The sequence below is a fragment of the Takifugu rubripes genome, chromosome 11 (genome assembly GCF_901000725.2).
Source record: "Takifugu rubripes chromosome 11, fTakRub1.2, whole genome shotgun sequence".
NCBI lineage: Eukaryota > Metazoa > Chordata > Actinopteri > Tetraodontiformes > Tetraodontidae > Takifugu > Takifugu rubripes.
In genome coordinates this window covers 1,215,346-1,238,551 of record NC_042295.1, presented here as the reverse complement: position 1 = coordinate 1,238,551, position 23,206 = coordinate 1,215,346, and the positions used below count along the sequence as shown (strand labels likewise).

General features: G+C 53.2%; 1 protein-coding gene across 4 annotated transcripts in view; it reads right to left on the bottom strand.

The window, feature by feature from the left end:
* bcas3 (BCAS3 microtubule associated cell migration factor) overlaps window positions 1–23,206 on the bottom strand; it is a 176,716-nt gene that overhangs the window by 107,345 nt on the left and 46,165 nt on the right. For all 4 annotated transcript variants that reach the window (XM_029844234.1, XM_029844237.1, XM_029844236.1 and 1 more), the window contains exons 16-22: window positions 20,722–20,872; window positions 11,483–11,607; window positions 11,233–11,398; window positions 11,052–11,149; window positions 6,035–6,135; window positions 3,665–3,861; window positions 3,499–3,593 (exon numbers count right to left, since the gene is read on the bottom strand). In XM_029844234.1, coding sequence (XP_029700094.1) covers window positions 3,499–3,593; window positions 3,665–3,861; window positions 6,035–6,135; window positions 11,052–11,149; window positions 11,233–11,398; window positions 11,483–11,607; window positions 20,722–20,872 — 933 coding nt within the window. The remainder of the gene's footprint in view (window positions 1–3,498; window positions 3,594–3,664; window positions 3,862–6,034; window positions 6,136–11,051; window positions 11,150–11,232; window positions 11,399–11,482; window positions 11,608–20,721; window positions 20,873–23,206) is intronic.

Genomic DNA, 23,206 nt, shown 5'->3' with positions numbered 1-23,206 from the left:
GCTAACCCGCTCCGCTCGCTCATAAGCGTCTCTTTCATTCTGGTCCCGCGGACGGGGGCACAATAACACCAGGGAAAGCCCCTTCTCGCCTCAGGGTGGTGCACGTGATGGTGGGTCGGCGGGACAAGGGGACGCTGTGTCGGAGATGCTACAGGTGCCTGAATGCACGGACCTGCTGGAGGTTTCTTCCCTTTAAACGCGCTTCTGATGACCGTTCTCACGCAGGAAACCCCCCCGACGCCACCCGCGACCTCCGCAGCAGGGACGGGAACGATTTAGGCCGGGTACAGAGGGAGGACCAAGCCAGAGCCGAGCGGTTTGGGGGCCTTTGTCATTGGGAAGGTGTTGGGAATAACGACCCTGGAAGCAGCAGCAGCAGAGAGGCTGAACGTGGATGCAAATCCAAGCCAGAGGTTAGTTGCAGACAGATGGTGCAGTTTGATGTGTGTGTTTCAGAACACAAACTGCTGGAGGGGCCGGGGGGCCGGGGGGGCCGGGGGGGCCGTGGGGGCGGGGGTTAAGCGCAGGGGTCGGGTCACTTTTGTCATATATGAATCAGAGCGTGAGGATTCTTTACAACAACTGCTCCTCCGACGTAACCAAGCAGATGTTGTGTGGATCCCCAACCTCATGTCACTGATCTTTTCCTAACCCTCAGCACGCTGGGAGGTGTCAGGGGCCCCCGGAGCGGACCCAGGACGGACTCGCCTCCTGGAATAAGAAGGTGTTATGTTCCAACAACCAAGCTGGATGGGACTGAGAGTCAAAGGTCAAAGGTCACCAATGGCCCTTCCTCACACCAGTGTTCAGATGTTCATTAACCTGATGAAAACCTTTATTTTTTACTGAATCCTTAACATGGACACACACACACACACACCCACACTCACCACACACACACACACCCACACACACACACACACTCACACACACACACCCACACACACACACACACTCACACACACAGAGGCAGTCTAGCAGCTCTCCAAAGTGTCTTCAACGTGCTGTGATAAGCCAGTTCCATCTCGTCCTGCATGCTCTGCTCTGCCGCCAGCTAATCACTGATTTGCCGCCACAGATAAATCAAACAACCACACACACACACACACACAACACACAGGGTGAAGCAGAGACGTGGCGACAAAAACGCGGTGCACGCGAACACGCCAGCAATGACAACAACAACAGAGCTGAGGCTAAGGGCGTGTGGGGGGTTCATTGTTATTTCCTGTTTTGGTGCAGGGCGGCTTTCTTCGCCGAGTCAAAACACCAGCGGAGCAGCGCGGAGTGAGACCGGGACGTTTATCAGAGCACACGGACCAGATTAAATACTCTTTCTTTCAGGCTTCAGCGTTATCTCTCTTTCAGGTCTGTCTCCTTTTCTTTCTCTCTTGATATGACCTCCTAGGTCACAAGATGCCTTGTGTAGTCTGGTTTGAACCTGCACCTTTGCACACACACACACACACACACACACGCACACACACACACGCACACACACACACACGCACACACACACGCGCACACACACACCGCACAGGAAGGCTTGGAGGACAGATTATGCGTATTGATAACACATTGATCTAGCCGTGCGGATGCTGGAAAGTGAGACGGTGGCGTTGGTGTTGCCCCCCCCCCCCAGACAGATATGCTGAGTCAAGACGCCGTCGCTGAAGGTGCAGCACTGGACGAGGCGCGGAGCGTTTGTGTGCATGTGTCTGTCCCTTGCAGATGGCGTCCCATCACCTCGGGGGGAGGCAGAGATAAGCGGAGTGTATGGGCTGAGATAAGATGGGAGCAGACGCTGGGGAGACTGACTGTAAATGAGTCACTGTAGGCTAATCTGCAGCGCCGCCGCCGCCGCGCCGCGGAAACCGCCCCGCGCGAAGAAAACCAGGGAAAAACTTGGCTACGTATTAAAAATGGAGCTTCAACTGTGACACGTTGGACCCAAACTACACTAAATCGTGCGTGTGCCTGGTGGGGGGGGGGGGATCACAGCTCTGGCCGACGGCGATGAGGTGGGCGTTAGCTCACAGATAGCTGAAGGATAACGATAAGCGATTACAGCGGTGAGCTGTCACGCCTGCGTGAGGCTCTAACGCGTCCTGTCCCACATCACCGAGGACATACTGGGCCCCACCCTCACTGGAGAGGCTCAAGAGCAGGGGCGGGGGGTGGGGTGGGGGGGGCAAACAGGTGTCCTGCTTTAGAATTTAGCATTTAGATCCTGGTGAAATCTGTCAGCCTTGGTTTTAAAGGGCATCAGGAATGTTTGCACATTTAATTCCAGTCCTTCCGTCTCATTTTACCCTACAGAGGGTGAGACCAAAGTGATGTGTGTGTGATAAGAGGTGGCGCCATGGCACTGGCAGGACACAACACATCACTGAACACACACACACACACAGATAAGCATCACCTCCATCCCTCGGTCTGGTCCTGGTCGCCTGTCTATGCTCTGAACCAGTTAGTGAGGAGAGCGGGAAAACACAGAGGACACTCAGCAGAGACGCGAGGTTCGGAGCGAAAAGAGGCAAAATGGCGGCGGATTAACGAGGTCCGGGTGTATGGATGGAGCCACGTGTTAAAGATATACCAAAGAGGACATCAAAGTTGTCAAAGTTAATGCGAATTATTCACTTTTTGAAGGAAAAGAACCCTCCAATATGACTGCACTGAGGTTGGATGGACACTAGGAGGTTCTGGAGATGTTATCGCCCATGCGAAGGTGTTGGCGGCCACGCCTTTCACGCCGCCTGCGTGATAGAGCTGGCCGAGCGTCTGTGTCAGCGCGAGGGCAGATCAGATGATCGGCGTCTCTGCCGACGAGACGCTAATCTCCATCACAGAAACGGATAGAAAGTCACCTGACGCCTAATCCAGGAGCGCCACTTTGAGGAAGAGACATATTTAAAGGGGAAAGCCTCCCCTCTGGGCGGGATTGGATTAGCTAACGCTGTAACCGGATTAAAGGCGACGTGCAGACGAGAATCCAAATCACAGGAGGCCAAATCAATCCGGTGGGATCGTAGATTGATTTGGACGGCCTGACCGAACCGCCGCTGCTGATTTTATTAGCGCTCATAGAGGGAAGCGTCAATATTCGCTCATTCCTGAGTGGACGATGGGAAACAGAAGTGACATTTACGCATAATCCACCGTGATGGGATTAGACAGGAGTCGGCCCACGACGAGATGCCGCACATTCGCTCCACGCCGGCTCGACCGCAGCACCTGCAGAGTGTGGGAACGTCCCCGATTACCCCGGCGCCACAGTACGCTGCGCTAAAGCATGTGAGATATCGTCCACCCGCGTAGCTCAAGTGCTAACGCAACGCTGCTGCCACGATGAGGGATGGATGGACAGGAATAGATATAAAACACAACTGCTCCAACAATCATGCAGGAAGTGAAGCTTGGAAATGACCACGGAGGAACTGAAGAGGCGGAGTCACAGTGAAGACACGCGGTGGGACGGACCGTGGGGGCTCCTACCTGATGCGTCCATGATGTTGGGCTGCCCTCTGCGATCCGGCGCCAGGCGCGACGACCCGGGCATGCTGACGGGCTCAGAGCGCACCGGCTGGATCCTGCACACGACCATGTTTATTACACGTGTTTCCCCCCCCCCCAAATAACCCCATACTAATGGGGACATTACCTGAGGCTGTGAAGGTCCAGGTCGTCCGTGTCAAAGTCCAACAGGGGCTGCTGGGCGTCCGATGGGCCCTGGGACTGAAGGACCGAGGACGAGGACGAGATGACAGTGGTCTGACCTGAAGGGTGGATGGTCTTAAACTGGAACTGGGGTCCCATCCACAGACGGCGGTGGGGGCCAGTATGGGTGACAATCTCCACCTGGGGGTGGAAAGAGAACTCATCATTAGCATGGATGCTTCTGTTCCGACGGCGCCTCAGGAGGAGAACAGAACATTAGCGCGCTACGGTCAACTCATCCAGGGCCCCATTTGGGGGTTAGGTGCCTTGCTCAAGGACACCTCGGCAGTGCTCTGAAGGTATGCTGACACAACCAAGAGACCGGGCCTCGAACCCTCCGCTTCCCAGCCCCCTCCTGGACAGCCTGGGCCCCCACAGTCACACATCCAACGAAAAGGGAATCAAAGATGGAGCCAGGACAGCTCGTGCTGCCCCCCCCCCCCCCGCTGAGGTCCCTCGGTGGGCCCTCACAGCCCTCAGACAAACCCGGTTACGCCACCACCTGACTAAAAGCTTCCTGCACGACTTCAGGTCTCGCAGCGGTGTCAGAACTCGTCAGGCTCTTGTGCGGGCTGGGAGTCCCGGTGGCACCGCGGGGAACCTTCCCGGGGGGTTAATATGAACGCCACACCGGCAGCAGGACGGCACCGAGGCTGCGGCGAAGCCCGCCGGGACGGGGAAGACGGCGCCGAGGTGGCAGCCGGTCCGCGGACGCCTGAGCTGACTGGCACTAATGCTGGCTGAGAGTCAAAACAGGGAGGGGGATCGTGGAGCCCTTTCCTCATAAACATTAGAATATTCCCGCCGCCTTCTTCATCTCCGCGGAATTTTCTGGCTAACCAATCAGACCCCCACTTTCAACACCCCCCCCCAACACACTAACTCTGACTTTTCAACTCCCCGCAGCACTTAACGCGCCTCCCGGTGTCTTGCCGTTCACATTTGATTATCCTTACTCGCCGTACATTTGTCTCTCACCTCCGAGCGGCGTTCCCTCTGCTCGCCTCTCTGCTGCCAGGTTCCGGCCTCTCGGAGGTGAGAATTCCCTCTCTATTAGCACCACTGTGGCTCCATTTTTCCCGCACATACTCATGCATGTACATGTTTAAATACACAGTTGGTGGTCTGTCGCAGCTGTGCAAATTAGGCCGTCGGAGGAGGGAGGACTGTCGGCATATGTGCGTGTGTGTGTGTGCGTGCGTGTGTGTGTGTGCGTGCGTGCGTGTGTGTGTGTGTGTGTGTGTGCGCGTGCGTGCGTGCGTGTGTGTGCGTGTGTGTGTGCTGCCAGTTAACACCATCGACGTCACGGCCAGCCTCTGAGCGGAGCAGCTGCCAGTGCACTCTCTCTGCAGTAGGAGGAAAGATCCAGATGTTACAGCCCAGTGTCAACACCCAGACCCCCCCCCCCCCTCTATCATTCCCTGCCACCAAAGCCGATGATGACTTCCCTTTTCAGGTTGCTCCCGACTTCCTTTAGTCGTGCGAAGCTCGAGCGCACGCACGGGCGCGTCTTTACGTCCCACCTCAAGGCCTCCCACAGTAGGAGGCCTACAAGGTTAAACAAAGGCTTCTATTTATTATATATTATTCATATACAAGAGTTTGAAGTCACGCGGCGCTTCCTCTTACGTCATCGAGCACGGTCGAGCGCACCCGTACAATCGCTCTGACAGGAAATTGCCAAAATTGCGGGTTAGTGCAATGGATAGTTTTGCTCCTGGCAAACTATCATGGCAGATATGAAGCTGGGCCGCGCCGAGCTAAGTGGGATGCATTTTCACCGATCAATTATGCATGCGGCGGAATTATTGATGGCCAAATGTAGCGGGTTACCTGCCGACATGAGTGCACTGCGAATTAACCAGGCTAAAGCGGAGCAGGGTGTGCACGTCCCTAACAAACGCCATTCGCTGTTATCAGTGGGAATAAATCAACTGAACCAGTTCCTGTAAGAGCCCCCACTTTTCAGCGTTTTCAACCGTTTCTATCCGCCGTTTGGGGCGGCAGGGGGGGGGTTCACCCCAGCTTGATCGACCTTTCTTGTGGTCACAGCTTCCTGCTGCAGCTGGAACCGATCACAGCCAGGGCGACGCCGTGGCCCTCGGTGAAGTGGGTTTAAAACGCTCGACAGAGGGCAGCCCAGAGCGCTCCGTTAGCTTCAGACACCTTAGCGCACACCAGTAACATGTTACACTACTCATGGTGGTCCAGCAACGAATGGTTCCTCCTGGAACCGGGAGCGCTCACATCCTCCGTGTGACCTTGCCGGACCGCCTTAATGTCACTGTAATGTGGTTTAAGGCGGGGGCCCGACCTGAGAGAGCCATTCTTCGTCCTCCTGGACGCTGTGGTCCGACGCCAGGCTGTCTGAAGACTCATGACGCGTGATTGGGCCTGGGCTTCCTGGGGGCATTGCTGAGAAAACACACACACACACACACAAATGATTATATTACATTCCACCAAATGAAGATACTTGATATTTAAAAGATTTTTCAGGGTAGGGACATCAGCAGGTTGAAGCTACGCCCGTGAATCACATACTGCCATTAATTACCCGAATGAATCATCCCGGGAAAGAACCACTACTGACAGCTAGCTCAGCGGCACATTAGCGTCATCGGCGTTTGACTTACGGGCTCCTCGATAGCTGATACCAACATTTGTGGCAGGTGAGGAGGAGCGAAAAACACGTTTCTTCGTCCCTGAAGGGAATACGGGTGCGTGCCAGTGTGTGCCGTGGGAAGGGGGGGCGGTGAGTGTAAAGTAAAGAGGGGGAATATGTGTGTGTTATAAAAAGAGAGAGTGACAGAGAGACCCAGAAACAGATGGAGCTCTTGCAAGCTTGAATGAGCAGGCGTGGAGAACGAGGCCTAGAGTGTGGAATCAGCCCGCGCTCTGCCTCCCACCCCGGGGAGGGCTCTTGTTTAACACGGGGAGGCCTAATAGACTTGTCAAGTCCACATGTGGATCGCACGGAGCGCCCCGCTCCTCATCCACGCTCGCGCTCACGCTCACGCTCACACACGTGCCAGGTGTTCCTGAATGGAGCTGGTTCTGGGCCCGCCAGACATCTTTCCTGCTCAATAACCCAAGATTCATTCCTGTTCCATTCAAAACACCATAAGTTGGTTTTAGTTGCTAACACTGATGTGGTGCTAATCGCTCTTTTCTTTCACTGGGGGAAAGGATGCAAGCTTCCACGATTTTCCCGTTGCTTTAGCCAGAACCCCTCCACTGATGTGTTACTTATTAAAAACAATCACAACTCCCCTGTTCCCTACAACCGCCTCCTCCTCCACTCCACCCTCTTTCTCTCCTTGCTCTCTGACCCTTGGGGCCAATAGCTGTTCCCTAATTAATTATTGATGTTCTGAAGCAGTTGCCGGACCGGCTGGATCAAGTTTCCAGTGCAGAGAGATGAGAAGGAACGGGGGGGGGGCAGCCACAGCCTGGTCTGAGTCAAGAATCAACCTTTTCTGTGTGTGTGTCCAGAATCCGAACTGGTCGAGACAGTAAGAGGCAGATCTCCCCGGTTTAGCCCGCCTGCAGCTCCTAAAACCTTCATTATTGGCTCCTAGGAGCCGCCGATCCCAGTGCAACAGTAGCCTCGTTATCCACAAACGATGAGCGCTTCAAAGGGAAGGAGGTGGATCCGTTTATAGCTCCGCGTTTACAGTAGGATAAGGCAAACGCGGGTCAGAAGGCTGTGGAGTAGCTCAGCCAGCTGCCCAAATCCTTTTGGATAAACAAAAAAAAAGGGGGTCATTTTCAGGCTGACCATGCGGTTAATAATTGCTACGTTTTATAATGGGCTGGATTGAAATTATCTCCGAAATTATCCACCGTTGTTTAATCGCGTCCCCCCTCTTTGTGTTTGTCTGGGGTAATTCCGAGCTTTGGTGGCTACATAAGCAGAACGAGCATCTTTGCTGGGGGAACAGTGATGTCTCTGTTGCCGCCTTTATTGACTGTGGAGAGAGGGGTGTTCTGCTGCAGGCTGGTGGCCAGTGGCCCGAGCCCGAGCACTGAAGCAAGGAGTCAGAACAAGAACAAAGGCTGCCGAGGTATTGATGTTGCCCGACCTCCCAGGGCCCTGGGCCAGGGGCCGGACAGGCCGATCTCCAGGGGTAGATAAGGAGCTAACTATCTGCTCCATCAGTGGAGCTGGCTGCACGGCGGACCTCGGACAGCTCTGCTGCCTGGCCATTATTCTGTCCCTCTTTATCACTTTGAATTTTACGACTCGTTTTGGATTCGCCCCCCCCCCCCCCCCCCCCCCCCCCCCCCCCCCCCCCCCCCCCCCCCCCCCCCCCCCCCCCCCCCCCCCAGCTTCTCTTTTCTCATGGTCCTCCTTTGAGTAGATACGTGCTGGCGCGCTGACAGGGCGGGATAGCTCTGTCCTTATATATCATTCTAGTTGAATGACGGCTCCTCCGTCCAGCCGGCGCTACGCTAGCCCGTCCTCCCTCCGCCTCTCTTTGATGACTGACCCAGTCATGGCGCCACAGTCTCTCTTTACCAAACGCCTGATGCTCCAAAGCCTCCACTCCGGCCCCTCTCTAGGAGCAATTAGATCTATTGACGAGGCAACTGTGGCCGGCCTGTCACGGGCCTCAGATCCCGGGAGGGCAGGGAGCAGCCACTCAGTCAGTCAGTCTCCATAATTAGCACATTATATGACAGGTAGAACGGGACGAGAGGGGGGCGGGGCCAAAGCGCCGCGGACTAAAAGGAGTCAGCAAGAACTCTGGCCGGTAAATTATTTACTCCTTTATTTGCTCGTTTGTTGAGGGCGAGAGGTGAAAAACACCATTAAAAAAGACGCGGAAGGAAATCCGATGCCGCCCAAGGCATTCTGCAGCTGACGCGGGTGTGAGATGCAGCTCCTTTTCTGCATGTGGAAATGCACGCGTGCACGTGGAAATGTCCCGCAGCCTGTCCAGGTGTCGTCGGGAGCCAATCTACAGCTTCCAAATTCCAGTCGTATAGAATGAGATAGCATTTCAATATCAGATATGAAGGGTGAGGGACGAATAAGGGCTCTTGAACGTGTGTTTCCACTTCAGCAGGAAACCCTGAAGACTTTGAGCGAAGCCCCCTTTATTAACGTCGTAATACTTTGTGAGCGCGCCGTGCGTCTCGTCCCTCCTTATCTCCCCAAGACAGCGCTGCGCTGCCTTCCTCCGCCCGGCTGAGTGCTGCCACTGGCTGCTACAGATGGACAGGTGGAGATAGTGACCATGAAGTGGCGCCACTGCTGTCTTTTATCATCCCGTCCTGGAGGCTCCGGTCTGGCCTGACCCCGGCCCCTTCATCTCCCCTTCCTATTCCTTTCCCTGCATACTGCATTTTTAATCAGCCTGGGTCATCCAATATAGAGCCATGAGACCAGAGAGCACGGCACGTCAATCAAGTTTGCCAGGATTGATACTTTGTTAGACAATTCACTCAAGAGGACCAGAATTTCCTGACCCTCTTTCTGTTTATCGAGTGTCTTATTTTCCTGCCGAGCTCTGTCCGACGATGGCTGGGTCCAGAATTGAAATCGGACCCAGATAGCGTGATTGTTCCGCGAGCGGGAGCACGATGTCTTTTCATTTTCTTCTTCGGCAGCGTGATCTTTATGCTCCGAAAGAGGCATCTGGACGAGGGCTGCGGCCGTAATTCATCCCGAGGTCAAATCAACTCCTTCTCATGGATCCCTCCTCTGTTGCACTGCCAAGCCCCGGAGGAGAGGGCTGGCGGAGGAGAGGGCTGGCGGAGGAGAGGGCTGGCGGAGGAGAGGGCTGGCGTGCGCGGACGATGAAAGTCTGATCTCGGGTGCAAAGTGCAGAAAAGGAAGGTGGTGCTGTGAGAGCGAGCCAGGCAGTGTTGGTGGTGCATGGGACGCCGAGCCGCAGGGAAGCTGGCAGGAGCACAAGAAGTGGGTAGAAGGGCTGAACAATTATGTTTATAGCATCTTAACCTCATATGCTTTCACACTTGGCTGGTTAATGGAATAAAGGGCCGAGCGGTGCTATCTGGCTATTGTTAATTGGACATAAATGTTAATGCAATGAATCTCTCTCATTATGCAGCCAGTTGCGCTGCCCATGCTGGCAGACAGAACGGTGGAAGTAAGCTGACGCCCGTGCCCGTCACCCCAACGTGTCCTCATTGCTCTGACACTAGGAGAGACCATTAGCACTAATTTGAGAAAATATCCGACCAGTTCGACCCGGAGCACAGCAGAATCGGCCGGAGACGAGCAGAGAGATTAGGGGAGACGCAGCCACCACTTGCCCCGGAGCGGCCGCGAGAGATAATTACAGATTTTTGTGTGTTTATAATTATGGAGCGAGCTGAAAACGCCAGCCTGTTCCAGGGGGTGGATTGATTCCGTGTGTGGCCATCCGTGTGCGCTTGCAAATCGGCCCTTTCGGATTGGCAAAGGGCTCGCTGCTGTATTTGTTAGTGAATTAGAAATAGTTTAGGGTGTCACCTAATTGGGCTGAGTCGGGCATCTCAGAGTGTTCCGCTGCCATGTCCTGGAGCTGGAGTGCAGAGCCGAGACGGAGCGAACAAAAGAGCGAGGATTACTTTGGAGGATGTGGAAGAGAGGGAACGGTGAAAGTATCTTTCTCCGGAGTCTCTGAGGGGGAAATGTTATGGCTGCGGACTGGAAGCGGCACGGCTCAGCATGTGGCACCAATAAAAGAGCCAAGAACGGCTTTCAACACAGTCAACATGGAAAATCAGCAGGGATCGGGGGGTCAAACCCTTGACTAATAACGCGTATGCTACATACAGAAAACATACATGCTCCTTTTAGCCTGTGCAACGAAAGCCTCGGAGACCAATGTTGTGGTTCCCACATGCAATATACAAACATACAGGAGATACGGGCCGAGAGCCTAAATCAATAACGTCAGTGGAAATTGGATCCATTCCTTCGTATTTCTCCTTTCACTCTCCACCTATTTACCACATTTTTCAGGCTTTACACTTAAAAAAAACAAGGTCCACTCATGGACGCTGTTTGCGCTTTAGTGCTGTCACCCAAAATGAAAGCTAATGAAAATAAATTGGTAACCGATGAGCTACAGCCAACTTGAAAGTCTCTATTGCGTCCTCGCGGCGCTATCACGTTTCCTCCTTGACGTGGAGCGAAACCCGACACATATGTTCACTTCAATTTGAGCTGCCGAGAGCCAATCTGCATTGATTTACATCTTCCCATTGACTTAATATGAATATATGCTCCTGAAATCTTAGGTTGCAGTCTATTTGTGCACCACCTGATACTGCAAACATGCTGTAAACCAATAAACAGGGCAGGAAGATCTCACCAGCCAGGAGATACTGGTAGTACTGCACCAGGTCTGAGGCCTGCACCAGCGGGTGGTTGGAGCCGAAGGGCGGCTGCAGCTCGTTCCACTGCGGCGTCCTGTTCCAAACAACAACAAAAAACCATGGTGGCGATTAGGCCGTCGACGCTTTCTCCAGACCCGACAGTGACGGCGGCGCTACCTGGAAAGAGTCCAGCAGGCCCTCGGACAAGTGTTCAGCTCCAACGGAGAGTCGTCGCTTATCTTCTGAGCGGCGCTGACCGGCCGGGGCTCCAGGACGTGCTCCACTAGGTTACCATAGCAACTAATGATGTACAGAGAGTCAACAATGGACTGCCTGGATTGATCTGTGGAGAAAGCAGCCTGTTTAGCAACGCGGGTCGGTTTTTGGAGGAGGTAAGTGCAGCAGCCGTGGCCGCGCTCCAACCAACCTTTCTCTCTTTTCATGCTGGGGTTGGTGAGGAACCAGGAGCGCGAGGAGGCGAAGACGGCGGCCACGCAGAATTCTCCTCCGCTGGATTTGCTCGGGGAGATCTGAGGCGGCGGCTTCGCCTTGCTTCAGTGGGGACGGGGACAAAAGAGACAAGTCGTGAGACAGAGTCAAACCAGCAGCAAAGGCGCTCCGTGTTGTCTTTAAACGTTCCACGTTTAAACGTTTAGAGCTCAGAGTCCCGGTGGAACCAAAGACAACAGAAAACTGAGGTTTTTTAATTGAGTTCCCAAACAATGCGTCCCCCTTTGAAACCAAAGTTTCATTAAATGACGTAATATTAAAGAGGCAAAATCAAACACATTAGCAACTCTAAACAACCAAAAACCTTCTTGGCGTTCGAGATCGGAAGCAGAAACTAAAGAAAATGTGCGACCTCGCATCAGCAGGGAAGCTGATATAATAATAATAATATATAATAACAGTGATGCAGTAATGCCCCGATTATGCTTGAAAAGGTGTAAACCACAGCGCTAGAATCAGCCGTCACAGTCACTTCTGGCGTGGACTCGATCCTCCATCTGCTACGTGAATATATATATTTACACTGGAGTGTGTTTAATTAAGGGAAAAGCAGGGTTCAACACCCCAAAGGTGCACGTGCCTCTCATGAGAAACCCCTCGGAGCGCACAAACAAGTGAAAAAAAGGAATTAAAGCATTTCATTCCATACATTTATAACTGTGTGTTTCCCCACAAAGGACGAGCTGCCCGCCTGTTTTTGGCCCCTATAATATTCACAGTGTGGCTCCGACAGGCCGTAGTGGAGGAATTCACACATATTGTGCTTATTTCAGGCCTATTTTTACCATACAAATGCATTTTGAAAGTGCGGATCCCTTTGGCGCCATGGGAAATGAGCCGCTCCAAACACGGGATTGTTTTATTTTGAAAATGTCGGGGATGTTTTATTGTCTCGGCGCCTGACTTCCTGTCTGGCACCTGCCACACCGTGGCAGCTTGTGCTCCGGCATCTGGCAAAAACAGGAGTAGTGCGTGTTGCGTAATGCCGGATCAGAACCGAGCACTTCCTGGGCGATGTGTGTGCGGAGACACGATTATCTTAGAGAGGTTTGATGGACATGATCTTATAACGAGAACCTCCCGACAACAACGATGGCCTGACTTTGTGTCGGCCACAGGAGGGAATTTATCGGGTGCCATTAGATTATTCGGCCCATCCGAGTTCCTCCACAGGAATCGGACACTTGAACGGGGTTGGGCTGCAACTGGGATCCCCATCTGGGAATGATCAGGGAACAGTAGTGAGGTCTGGTGTCATTGTCCAGCACTATAACAAACCAGGACAGTAAAGGCCGGTCACAGCGGATCAGACATGAGCTGGCTGCTTAAAGACTCCTGGTGGTGTCACACATTCCCAGAGGGCCGTTTAACCTTGACCCCTGCAAACCGCCGCTGAGACTGAAACACAGCGTCGACCCTGACAGGCATCTCGTCCGACCCGTTGAGCGGAACCACAGGATTTAAAAAGCAAAGACTGACTTGCCACCTAGCAATAACGCAATGGCGCCGTGCGTAAAGTGAATTTCGGCCCGTTTAGGATGAACATTCAGGATGAACCGGGGTCCCGTCCAAAGCTCGGACCAATCCGACCCGAGTAGCAACAACGTCCGATGGCTGAGAACGACGATCAGAATCAAAGTGGGTCAGTTTTACAGCTCCAGGTGCTGAAAGTGTGGTTGCTGCTAAGCCTCTCCAAGTGCCGCCTCCCTCCTCGCTCACTTTGTCCGGCGGACGCGGCGGGAAGGAGGGATCGGAAAAATGGAAGTGGCAACGAGAAAGGGCTCGTGTTGCTGGTCTTTAGTCACGATGGTGAGGAAGAGAACGCCTCTGTCAAAACACACACTCTGAAAAAGAAATAGCCTTTTCCTCCATTTTAAAAATAGGCCGACATCCCTGTTAGAGGACGTAATATTTCTTCTCCCTGAAAAGAAAAACCAGGAAAGGAAATGAAAAGTTGTGCAGCGAGGCCGTTGTGTTCCAGTAAAAGGGAGACAGCAGCGAGGACTCAGAAACGGCCCAGTTGGCCATGCGTGGGAGGCGTGAAGCCAAAGTTCCTCTTTGCTGAGGTGTTTAATTGCTGATGTTTCCCTCTCCGCCGCTGCTGGAAAATGTGAAACCCCACAAAGGAGCTGTGGGTTGAGCGGCTTCAGAAGCCCAGGAAAACAAGGAGCGTCCTCTGGAGCGGGCTGAGGTCGGCTCCTAAAGGTGAGACGACTGACGAACGTACGCGAGGAGACACGTGCAGCGCTAACCGCCTCGTCTCCATGTCGCCTTAGGACAAAAGCTGCATAGCAAATGCTAGAAAAGCACCTTGCTAACACCAGCAGGGACCGCTGTAAATACATTTATGTCTCAGCACATATAGTTAAAGGGTCTGTGACAGCGCATCATAACGGCGCTCCCGCTGTGGTCTCGTGTCTGATGAGCCGGGTTTGGGCCTCTCTGAAGGGGCCTCGGCTCGAGTGGAGCGAGGATCAGAGCCATGTTCTCATCTCCTCTGGGTCGGCCGACCGCTGAAGTTTGTTCATCTGTGTTTTAAATCATCCCGTCGCTCTTGATCTCACATGAAGTGGCTTCACAGTGCTGAGGCTTTTTTTAAAATTATTATTCCTTAAAGGCGGAGAAGCGTGGTTCCTGGGGCCGAGGGCCCAACTCTCGCTGGGCTGTGGGGGAGGGTGAGACGTGGGACCTGATATCGATAGATCCTGCAATCTAAATGCACTAAAAGAAGAGGAGTTGGTGGAGAGGATGTCACTAAACAAAAAGATGTTTTCCTCCTCCTCCCTCTGCGAGTTTCCCTTTGTGCCGTGCCCTTTAGTGGGGAGCAGAATCCATTTTCTTTGCAACTTTAATCCACTGAAGACTGCTCACATGCCATTTCCACTTTTAATTTAACAAATGAAGACTTTTGACTGAGCTAATAGCTTTTCCTCGAGGGTATAATTCAATCTGCGACATCAACCATCAAAGTCCCTTCGCATTACCCTGTCTGGGGCTAACAGGAGGCGCCTCCGAAGGCGGGGGGGCGGGGGTGGGGTGGGGGGTGGAAGTCCGGTGGCAGCTTCCATTTATTTCCAAGGCTGTCACAGTAAACAAATATGATGGCGCTCACTTGAGCTCGCGAGCCGGTGACAAAGAGCTGCGCGGCTGTCGATTCTGGACCCAGCCGGGGAGGGGGGGGGGGCAGCCGTGCACGGAGTCCAACACACCACAGTCATGGCGACCCCGGGGGAAAGGCAACAAGAACATGGAGAAGAAACTAGGACTTTTGTTCCCAAAGTCCGACTTCCAGTCAGACCCGCTCTCCCCTGTCCGGTTTATTCCAGACTGCAGCGGCGGCTCGCCAGAATCTTTTGTGCCCACTCGAGGAGAAGAATCAGTCCCTCAACACAACATAGCTGCTAAAATTCTGTCCCGTGTAGCACCAATTTGAAATGGAAATTCGAGACATTGGAGACTTTATTGAGTTGGCGACATCCTGGAAGAGGAAATAAAATCAAGTCATGTTTGTAGGAACTTAGCGTGAGTGCTGCCACTGAAGCAGAAGTCAGCGAACGACCGCCCTGGTCCCCGTCCCAGGACAGAGACTATTACAGAAACAATATAACTAGCTCCACTTTCAGCGGAAGGCAGTTATTGTGAGGGCCGAAATGCTGATGCTAATGATGTGTACCTTTGAAAAGTATATGCTCTGAAATCACTGAGGGCCCAGGATTAAGCTAAGACTGAGAGGGGGAGGGAAAAAGCTTCAATTAAAAAGTATGAGTGACTGCCCACAACAAAAGACGAAACCCAAGACTTGGGGAGGGCACCACATGCTATTCATTTTCTAAAGTGAATGGAGTGGAGGGCAGGGAGCTGGAGAGCAGGGAGCCGAGGAGGGAAAAGTTCCCTTCACCGAGCCACTCAATCATCTCTCCATAAGTGACTCTGTCATAATGGGGCTTCTTTTAAAAGCTTGTAAGCATCTGATTTCACCAGCCAGTGTTGACAAGAGACTTGGCTTCAGTCCCCGGGAACAAAAACTGCTGCTTGAATAGGAAGATGCTCTGCCCTTGAGGCTTTGGTTCCCAGAGATCCAGCTGGGATGGAAACGTGGGCGATACTCCGGTGTTGGGTTGACGTATCCCTGATAGCAGAGGAACGCCATCGTTCCTGCTCTGCGCTGTCGTTGGATAGTTGCATAGCTCCATAGCTATTGCAGACAACTAAAAAGACCAGCGAGGACTTTGAGCCCTCTGGGTAAGCCCTCGCAGAGTCCTGAGGCCAGGAAATCCAAGCATTATCCCACACGTCGTAAATAGAAATACTGATGGAAATGTGGATGGGAGCTGTGATTAATAAACATAAAAAAACTCCTTCAACACCACATTATTAGGTGACAAAACAAACCAAACAGTTAGCATTAGCACAAAGCTACAACAGGGCTTCATGCAACCAGAGTCAGAGACAGCAGACGCAGCTAAAGAGGGTGAAAGAGCAGAAATGTAGCACGTTAGCCGGTCTGGAGAAAGGAAGCAGCGCACGGCTTCTGATCACCTCGCTCCTGACCTCTCCTCCACAAAATGTGGGTGCATCCTAGTGGAGGAAGCCAGATTCAAGTTTTATGGCAGATGTTGAATCATCCCAACATTCATGGAAAGGCGATGGGGGGGGGGGGGGGGGGGCACAAAAAGATGAAAAAGCCTCCTCTTTGGGCTCCTTTACTCCCCTGAGGAATGACTTCACAAACTCTGAAACGGAGCGGGAGACAGATGAGAGGTGGAGGAGGAGATGAGGACAGAGGAGATGAGGACGGAGGAGATGAGGACGGAGGAGATGAGGACGGAGGAGATGAGGACGTGGTTGCATGCTGCCGAGGGAGCCAAGGAGGGCAGAGGCAAAACTCACCATGGAGTTTTAATGGCAAAACATCCCGCCCCAAAGAGGTAGGGTCTTCATGAAGGACGGTGGTGGTGGTGGGGGGGGGAACGGAAAAATCATTATTAAAACCTGAGCAAACACACTCTTCACATTACGTGCGCTCCTGACGCGTCTGTTTAAGTGCACAACGCGGACGGGGCAGGAAGCAGAAGGAGATGGATGTGAAAACCAGGGACGGCTCATCTGCTCTCTAAAGCGTGATACCATACACTTGGCAGATGCCGCACGTGCACAGACATATGTCATGTCTTGTTTTGGAGGGGGGGGGGGTGGAGGTTGAGGAACAGTAGGATGAGTTTATGGAATGTGTTTGTTGGGAGACGCTAGCAGCACTTTTGTGTTTTCCTGCTCCGTTTGTGGCCCTTCATTGTCTGGCGAAGGGAGGGAGGGTGTGGACAAATGTGTGTTTAACTGTGATTATGTTAACAAGTGTGTGTGCGCGCGCGTGCGTGTGTGGGGGGGCTTTTTCTGGAGGTATTTCTGTCTATCTGACAGTTTGTGCCTGTTCCTCGTGTTTACAAGACATTAGGAGTGGGAGTGTGTTCCTGTGTTTATCCTGCACGTCCAGAGATAGTGAGCGAGCTGCGTAAACAGTTTACAGTAAATAAGCCTTTTCCCTCCAGCAATAAAGGTCCGATGAGACTGAACTCTGTCCCCGCCGGCGAACCTCCCCGAGTCATGAAAAACACCAAATTCCTGGTCCAACGCAGCGCTCTGCGGTGCTTCTTTTATCGCCTCCGCGGCATCCTCCCGGGCCCCCCCACAACAGCACGCACTCTTCAATTAGTCCTGGTCCACAGACGTGCAGCGGAACGCTACCCTGGGAGACAGGGAGCCGTAATTTGCCGTGGGATGTCTTTCTCCTGGAGCGCGGGATGACAAATGAACGTAGCGGTCGGTCTAATGGAGGCCCCTGGTAAACTGCCACTTATCAGGCAGAAGAAAGGAAGGGGGTCGGCCTTCGCTGTCTCGCCCCTCGGACCTGCTGAGGCCCCACTCCGGGCTTCCTGCCGGGTAAATGCATGAACACCACTGGGAGAGTGATGTGCGAATGGAGCGGGATCTCCATGGGGGAGTAAAGGCCACGCAGGCCCGGGAGTTTAGGAGACGTCCAGCGGGCTTTCTGCTCTTATGTTTTCCTCTGAACTGGAAAAAGAAAGAAATATGACAACAAAGAGAGGAACCAAACGGACGCAGATGGATTATGAGCAATGATGAAAACAACTTCCGGAAAACCTTCAATTCTGGTCGCTAATTCCCATAAAATGCCTTTTCTTCCCATGATGATTGTTATTGCTCCGATGAAGAGCAGGTACGGGACAGCGGAACGCCAGAACCGGCAGGTCGGCGCCGGCACGTGGGCGAACAAGAGTCAAACGTGGCTCAGAGGGGTGAAGGGGCGCGTCGCAGGACAGCGTCGGGACACGGGGGAAAGGAGCGAGCGCACGTGCCTGGCGAGGGTGCCGACCCCACTCTCGGAGAATAATGGTTCACACATTCATCTCTTAACCCGGTGACCCTAATAGCAGCTCCGCCTGGGCCATTAACGGGAGGGAAGTGAGCTGATTTGTGCTAACGGTTTAGCCCTGCCTCCATGTGCTGCCGGGCTCCAGGCTCCCAAAGCCCCTTTCCTGGTTCCGGCCTCAGCGAGATTCTCTAAGACAATGGATGTAGAGCAGCGCGGGCTGTTCCATTTGTATTATAGTAATCTGGGTGCACATCTGTGGCGGGTCACGGGGTCGTACGCACTCCCGCGCTGTTGTCTTTCTCATTACCTCGCCCGAACTCGGCTGTGCATTTGCGTCGGAATGTCATCAGCCGGGATTTGGTCAGGGGTGATGTTTTGTTTTTCCGCCTGTGACAATCTTTCCATTTGTCCGTGTCAGATTTAGACTGCGCGGACGGGATAAGTGTGCAGTACTTTGGCTGCTTACAAATCCCAAATTTATCACTGACAGGCTTTTTGACAAGTTTAATCTGAGCCCCCAGCTGAGCTAGAAGTTCCCTGGAACATCTCTCTCTTCATTTTTTTCCACAAATGAGGTTTGGACATCTGTGTCCTCTTCTTCTCTGGACTTTAATTAATCCCGGGCCAATTTCCTTCCATATTTGGTCAAAAAAGGAAACAAGATTTGGGGTCAGATCCGACACTCCTCTTCTTGTCCTGGGTCTCCCAAGAGATTCCGAGGGCTAGCAGAACCCTGGCCTGACCTGGCCGTGTGTGTGTGTGTGTGTGTGTGTGTGTGTGTGGGGGGGGGGGTTATCATGCGGATGCTGAGCCACATCCTATCTGTCTCGGTGGAAAAACCCCCCCAACAAAAATCCAAATTAAAACAGGAGGTTGACCTGTGTGAATCCAATGCTCTTCAGTTTTTAGGCTAACACCCGGTGGTGGTGGTCTCAGAGTCTCCCAAATCTGGCCGCACGCACGCGCTTTAATCCGTCTGAAGCAGCGATGTGAATCTATTTGCACGCGCTCACGCACGCTGGGATCCAAACGGGTCAGACGGGCGACAGAGTCACGGCTGAGGTGTGAAGCAGGTTTCGTAACGCGGGGTGACCTTTGACCCGGATGGCATCAGGGCCACCGCTTGGTCGGTGGCACAACAGGTCAACTTTAATACAGATGTGGACGGGACAGTCGTGTTGTGAATGGGCAGCTAACGAGAGCTGTGTGTGTGTGTGTGTGTGTGTGTGTGTGTGTGTGTGTGTGTGTGCGTGTGCTTGTATACAAAGACAGCCTGGTAGTGAATGTAGGTTAAGCAGCTGGTGTGTTCCTCTGCCATCCTGCCAACAGGAATCTGCTCATACAGGTGTAAATACAGCTGCTGGACACACACACACACACACTCTCTCTCTCTCTCTCACACACACATGCATCCCCACATGTAAAAAAGGCAGAGCTGGATGTACAGACAGACAGACAGATGGCGCCTGGGCATCCCTGTGTAAGTATAGCGTGAAAACATATGATATCACCCCAGACTCTTGGGGCCAAACCTGCTGCTCCACTCAGTGTGTGTGTACATGCGTGCATGCGTGTATGTGTGCGTGTGTGTGGGGGGGGATCGGTGCAGCCGTGTGCATGCAGAAGCGGGCTGCACAGCTGCACGTCCCCGCACATTAATAGTGACGCCTCCTCTGGAGTGGAGCGAACGATCCAGCCGACCAGGACCGATAATGTCCCGAGGAGCCGACGGAGCCGTCCGACGTGCTTCCACACACACACACACACACACACACACACACACGGCGGCGGCGACGCAAACGCACAATTTTAGACTTTCATCAAAGACGACGGCCGTTGCCAAGCGACTGCGCCGTGGTGACCAGGGGGAGTCGCCGCCAACTGTTCTCCGCTCATCAACGCCGCCACAAAAGTGGAGGAAAAGAATCCAAATGATAAATTCAAGACGCTAATCATTCGCCGCGTCGCCTGACAAGGCGTGGCGCCGTCACTTCTTCCCAGAGGAAATATTCAAAAAAAGAATTGGCTGAAAACTTAAAAAAACTTTCTGAAATGAAATAACTCTTATTTTTCCATCTATAAAGTGAAATAAATCCCTTATTAAGTAAAATCTGCAGCTCCTGTCAGCAGAAAAGCTAAATGTTGTTTCTGTTGGCCGGAGAATCCCTCCTTTATCCTCACTCCCAGCTTATTTATCGGGACCCCGCACCGCCTGGCTGCATCATTATAGCATTTCCCATTCAAACAGGGCATGAAAATCACATTTAAATGGAAATATTAAAATCTCCCCGTATTTGTGGAACCACCTGTGCTGTATGTAAATGTACTTAGCGAAGGCCTGTAGCTGCCGAAGCTCTTAAAACTACATGATTTCAATGCATGGCGAAGATCCAGGGGCGGGATGGGGGGGGAGGGGGTCAAGATGAGACGAGAGCGGCGGCTCGAACGCCGCTTCGTTAGCGAGCTCAACGTCCGCGGGTTTGCGTCTGGGTCTCGACACAGCACGTTTTCCGCTCCGCAGCCCAGGAACGTGTTGACCCGTGTTTACCTTCATCCCACATGGAAATGAACGACGGGTCAGAACCGGTGAAAACAAGTGTGACGGGTTGGTTTTAACGAACTCATCCGATGCTCATTTCACCATTAAAGTGTTCGGGATTGAAAGACGTGTGATCTCTGCCTCCGTGTGTGTGTGTGTGTGTGTGTGTGTGTGTGTGTGTGTGTGTGTGTGTGTGTGTGTGTGTGTGTGTGTGTGTGTTGCCTACCCTGTGCGTTTGGTGATGGTTCCTAAGGTCATGGGCTGCTTGATCTGAGCCAGGGGCAGCACCACAGTGAGGCTGGGCAGCGGAGAGAGACGCGGGTTCCCCATGTTGTTGTTGCTGAAGTTGTTGTACGAATCCTGGCTGCTCAGTTTGGCTGGAAACACACACACACACACACACGCAGAATCAATACCATTCTCAGTCCCTGAGTCTGACGCCACATAAAATTGTTTATAAAAATGAAACTTTTGCTCCAAGAAATAAAGAAAAGATTGGGGGAGTTTTCTTTTTTTCCACTCATATTGCAAATTTCACACACACACACACACACACGCAAACACACCTCACCCTGGGTTCAAGGCCGACTGATTGGAAATAACTAGCTCAAGATGCTACATCACAAAGGCTCGGCCTCTGCTCGTCGTGCCTGGCAGTCTGTTAATCAAGGCCAATCAACAGGCCCTGCACACACACACACACACACACACACACACACACACGCGTCTCATCTCACATATCCTGTGCAGTCCTGGCACACATAATCAGGACGTGTCAAAGGGCGCCTGAGTGACCTTAAGCAGCTCCAGCAGCGGCGAGGCTGGAGCTGCCCCCCCCCGTTTACCTTTCACCTGTTAGCCTGCGTCTCATTGGCTCACCCGCCCTAGCGCTCTAGAAAAGGAACCATCTTCCGTCTAATAGTAACAACACGTCGGACCAAAACATGCCACCGTACACGTTTGAGTCCCGGGGGGCCTCGAAAACAAATATGTTTGCAATATCGCGACAGGGAGAATGTGAACGCCGCCGATTCAATCGGAGCCCAAGGAAATTTCCAAGTTCAAGAGCTTTCCAAAGAAATAAAGAGCGAAGCGGCGGGCACCCCCACAATACCCCCGCTCAATGTTTTCCTTCTTCCATTTGTTGCCTCAGCAGATGAGTGACAGCCGCGCTACATAAAGCAGTGAAAGGGAAGTGGTGGCGGGGAGGGGGGGGGGGGGGGGGGGGCTGAAGGGACAAATAGAAAACAAGAAAACAAGGAGGACCTGAAAGGTAACAAAGGAGGAGGAGAGCGCCCGGTCATTATGTGGAAGGAGCGATCAAGAGGGGGCTGAATGGGAGCGGAAAGGGGCTGCTGAGTGTTTGGCTCCAGTCTTTTAGGTCATTAACGGGGAGCTCAGAGCGGCGTTCCTCTCGCCAGGACGCCGCTTTGTCGGACATTTACGGCCACAATGCCGCGTGACCTTCGTGCACCGACCACGGCACTCGTGTCCCGGCGGGGCCAACCGACGGAGGTCCGGTCCGGGGCCGCTCCACAAAGCCCTTCATATGTCAAGACTGCTGCACCCTCGGAGCCGGGGCCACCTTTTGTATGGGGGGAGGGAAGCAGATGAGGGGTGGGGGGGGGGGGGGGCATAAAAGTCTCTACAGGAAGCAGCTTGAAAAAAAAAAAGAGTGGTGCTTCAACTTTAAGAGGGGAGTGAAGGATGAGGATTTAGGGAGGCTGGGTTGGGGGGTGGGTGTCAATAAATTTAACATCCTCGTCCAAAATGGACATTTTTCCATTATTTGCCGTCATCCCCATTAAGGATAAGCCCGTGAACAGGTGTTGGGGGGGGGGGGGGTGACGGTCAATGTTAATCGAGTCATCACGTCACGCTGCCAGCCGAGGCCAAAAGGTCTTGAAGGGCCGCGCGCCCCCCTCCTGAGAAGACGAGCTAATGTGGAACGTGTCGGAGGATCACGCTCTGGCTAAAGATGATACGTGAATTAGCTTCAGAGGGATGAGGTTGGCCCAGGGGGGCGGGGATGGGGGGGGGGGGCTATGGGACCTGTTTCAATAGTTCTGTTAGCAAATATCTGTGTGTGAGGCCAAAAATGCTTCATCTTAAGGGCAAATGTGAAGAAAAGCCCACGATTTAAGGAAATCTATAAGGTTTTTCTCAGAATGACGCGACCGAGCTGGTTCTAGTCTGAGGGTTCTCCCTGAACACGGGCCTGGACCTCCACCCCCACCCCCACCTCCACCTCCACCAACCTTTTCCAATGGCCGCTAACAGAGGAAGGAGGACGGCGAGGCAACGGACCACGGGCACAAAGAGGCGAGGGCGAGGCGGAGGGACGAGAGGCGTCGGGCTCCAGACGCGGGCCGTGATTTGATTAATGACCGGGGCGTGATGTGCTCGTGAAGCAGTGACACATGACGTCTCATGGAAAGAAGACCCGTCCATGCAAATCCGGCGCCGTCGCCGTCGCCGTGAGAACAACCCCGACCCCGCCAAAAAGGTCCCGAGTCTGTCACCTGAGCCAGGGCGCTCTTTCTCCCTCAGCCCATCCGTCCGTCCATCCATCCCCGCCTGTCTCAACAGCATTTGCATCCTATTCTCACATCAGACCTCTCTCGGGCTCCTTTGCGCCCGTTCCCTCTCCTCCGCCGCCCCCGCGTCACGCTATCTCATGTTGCTCCCAACTCTTTTAATCCCCGATTTGC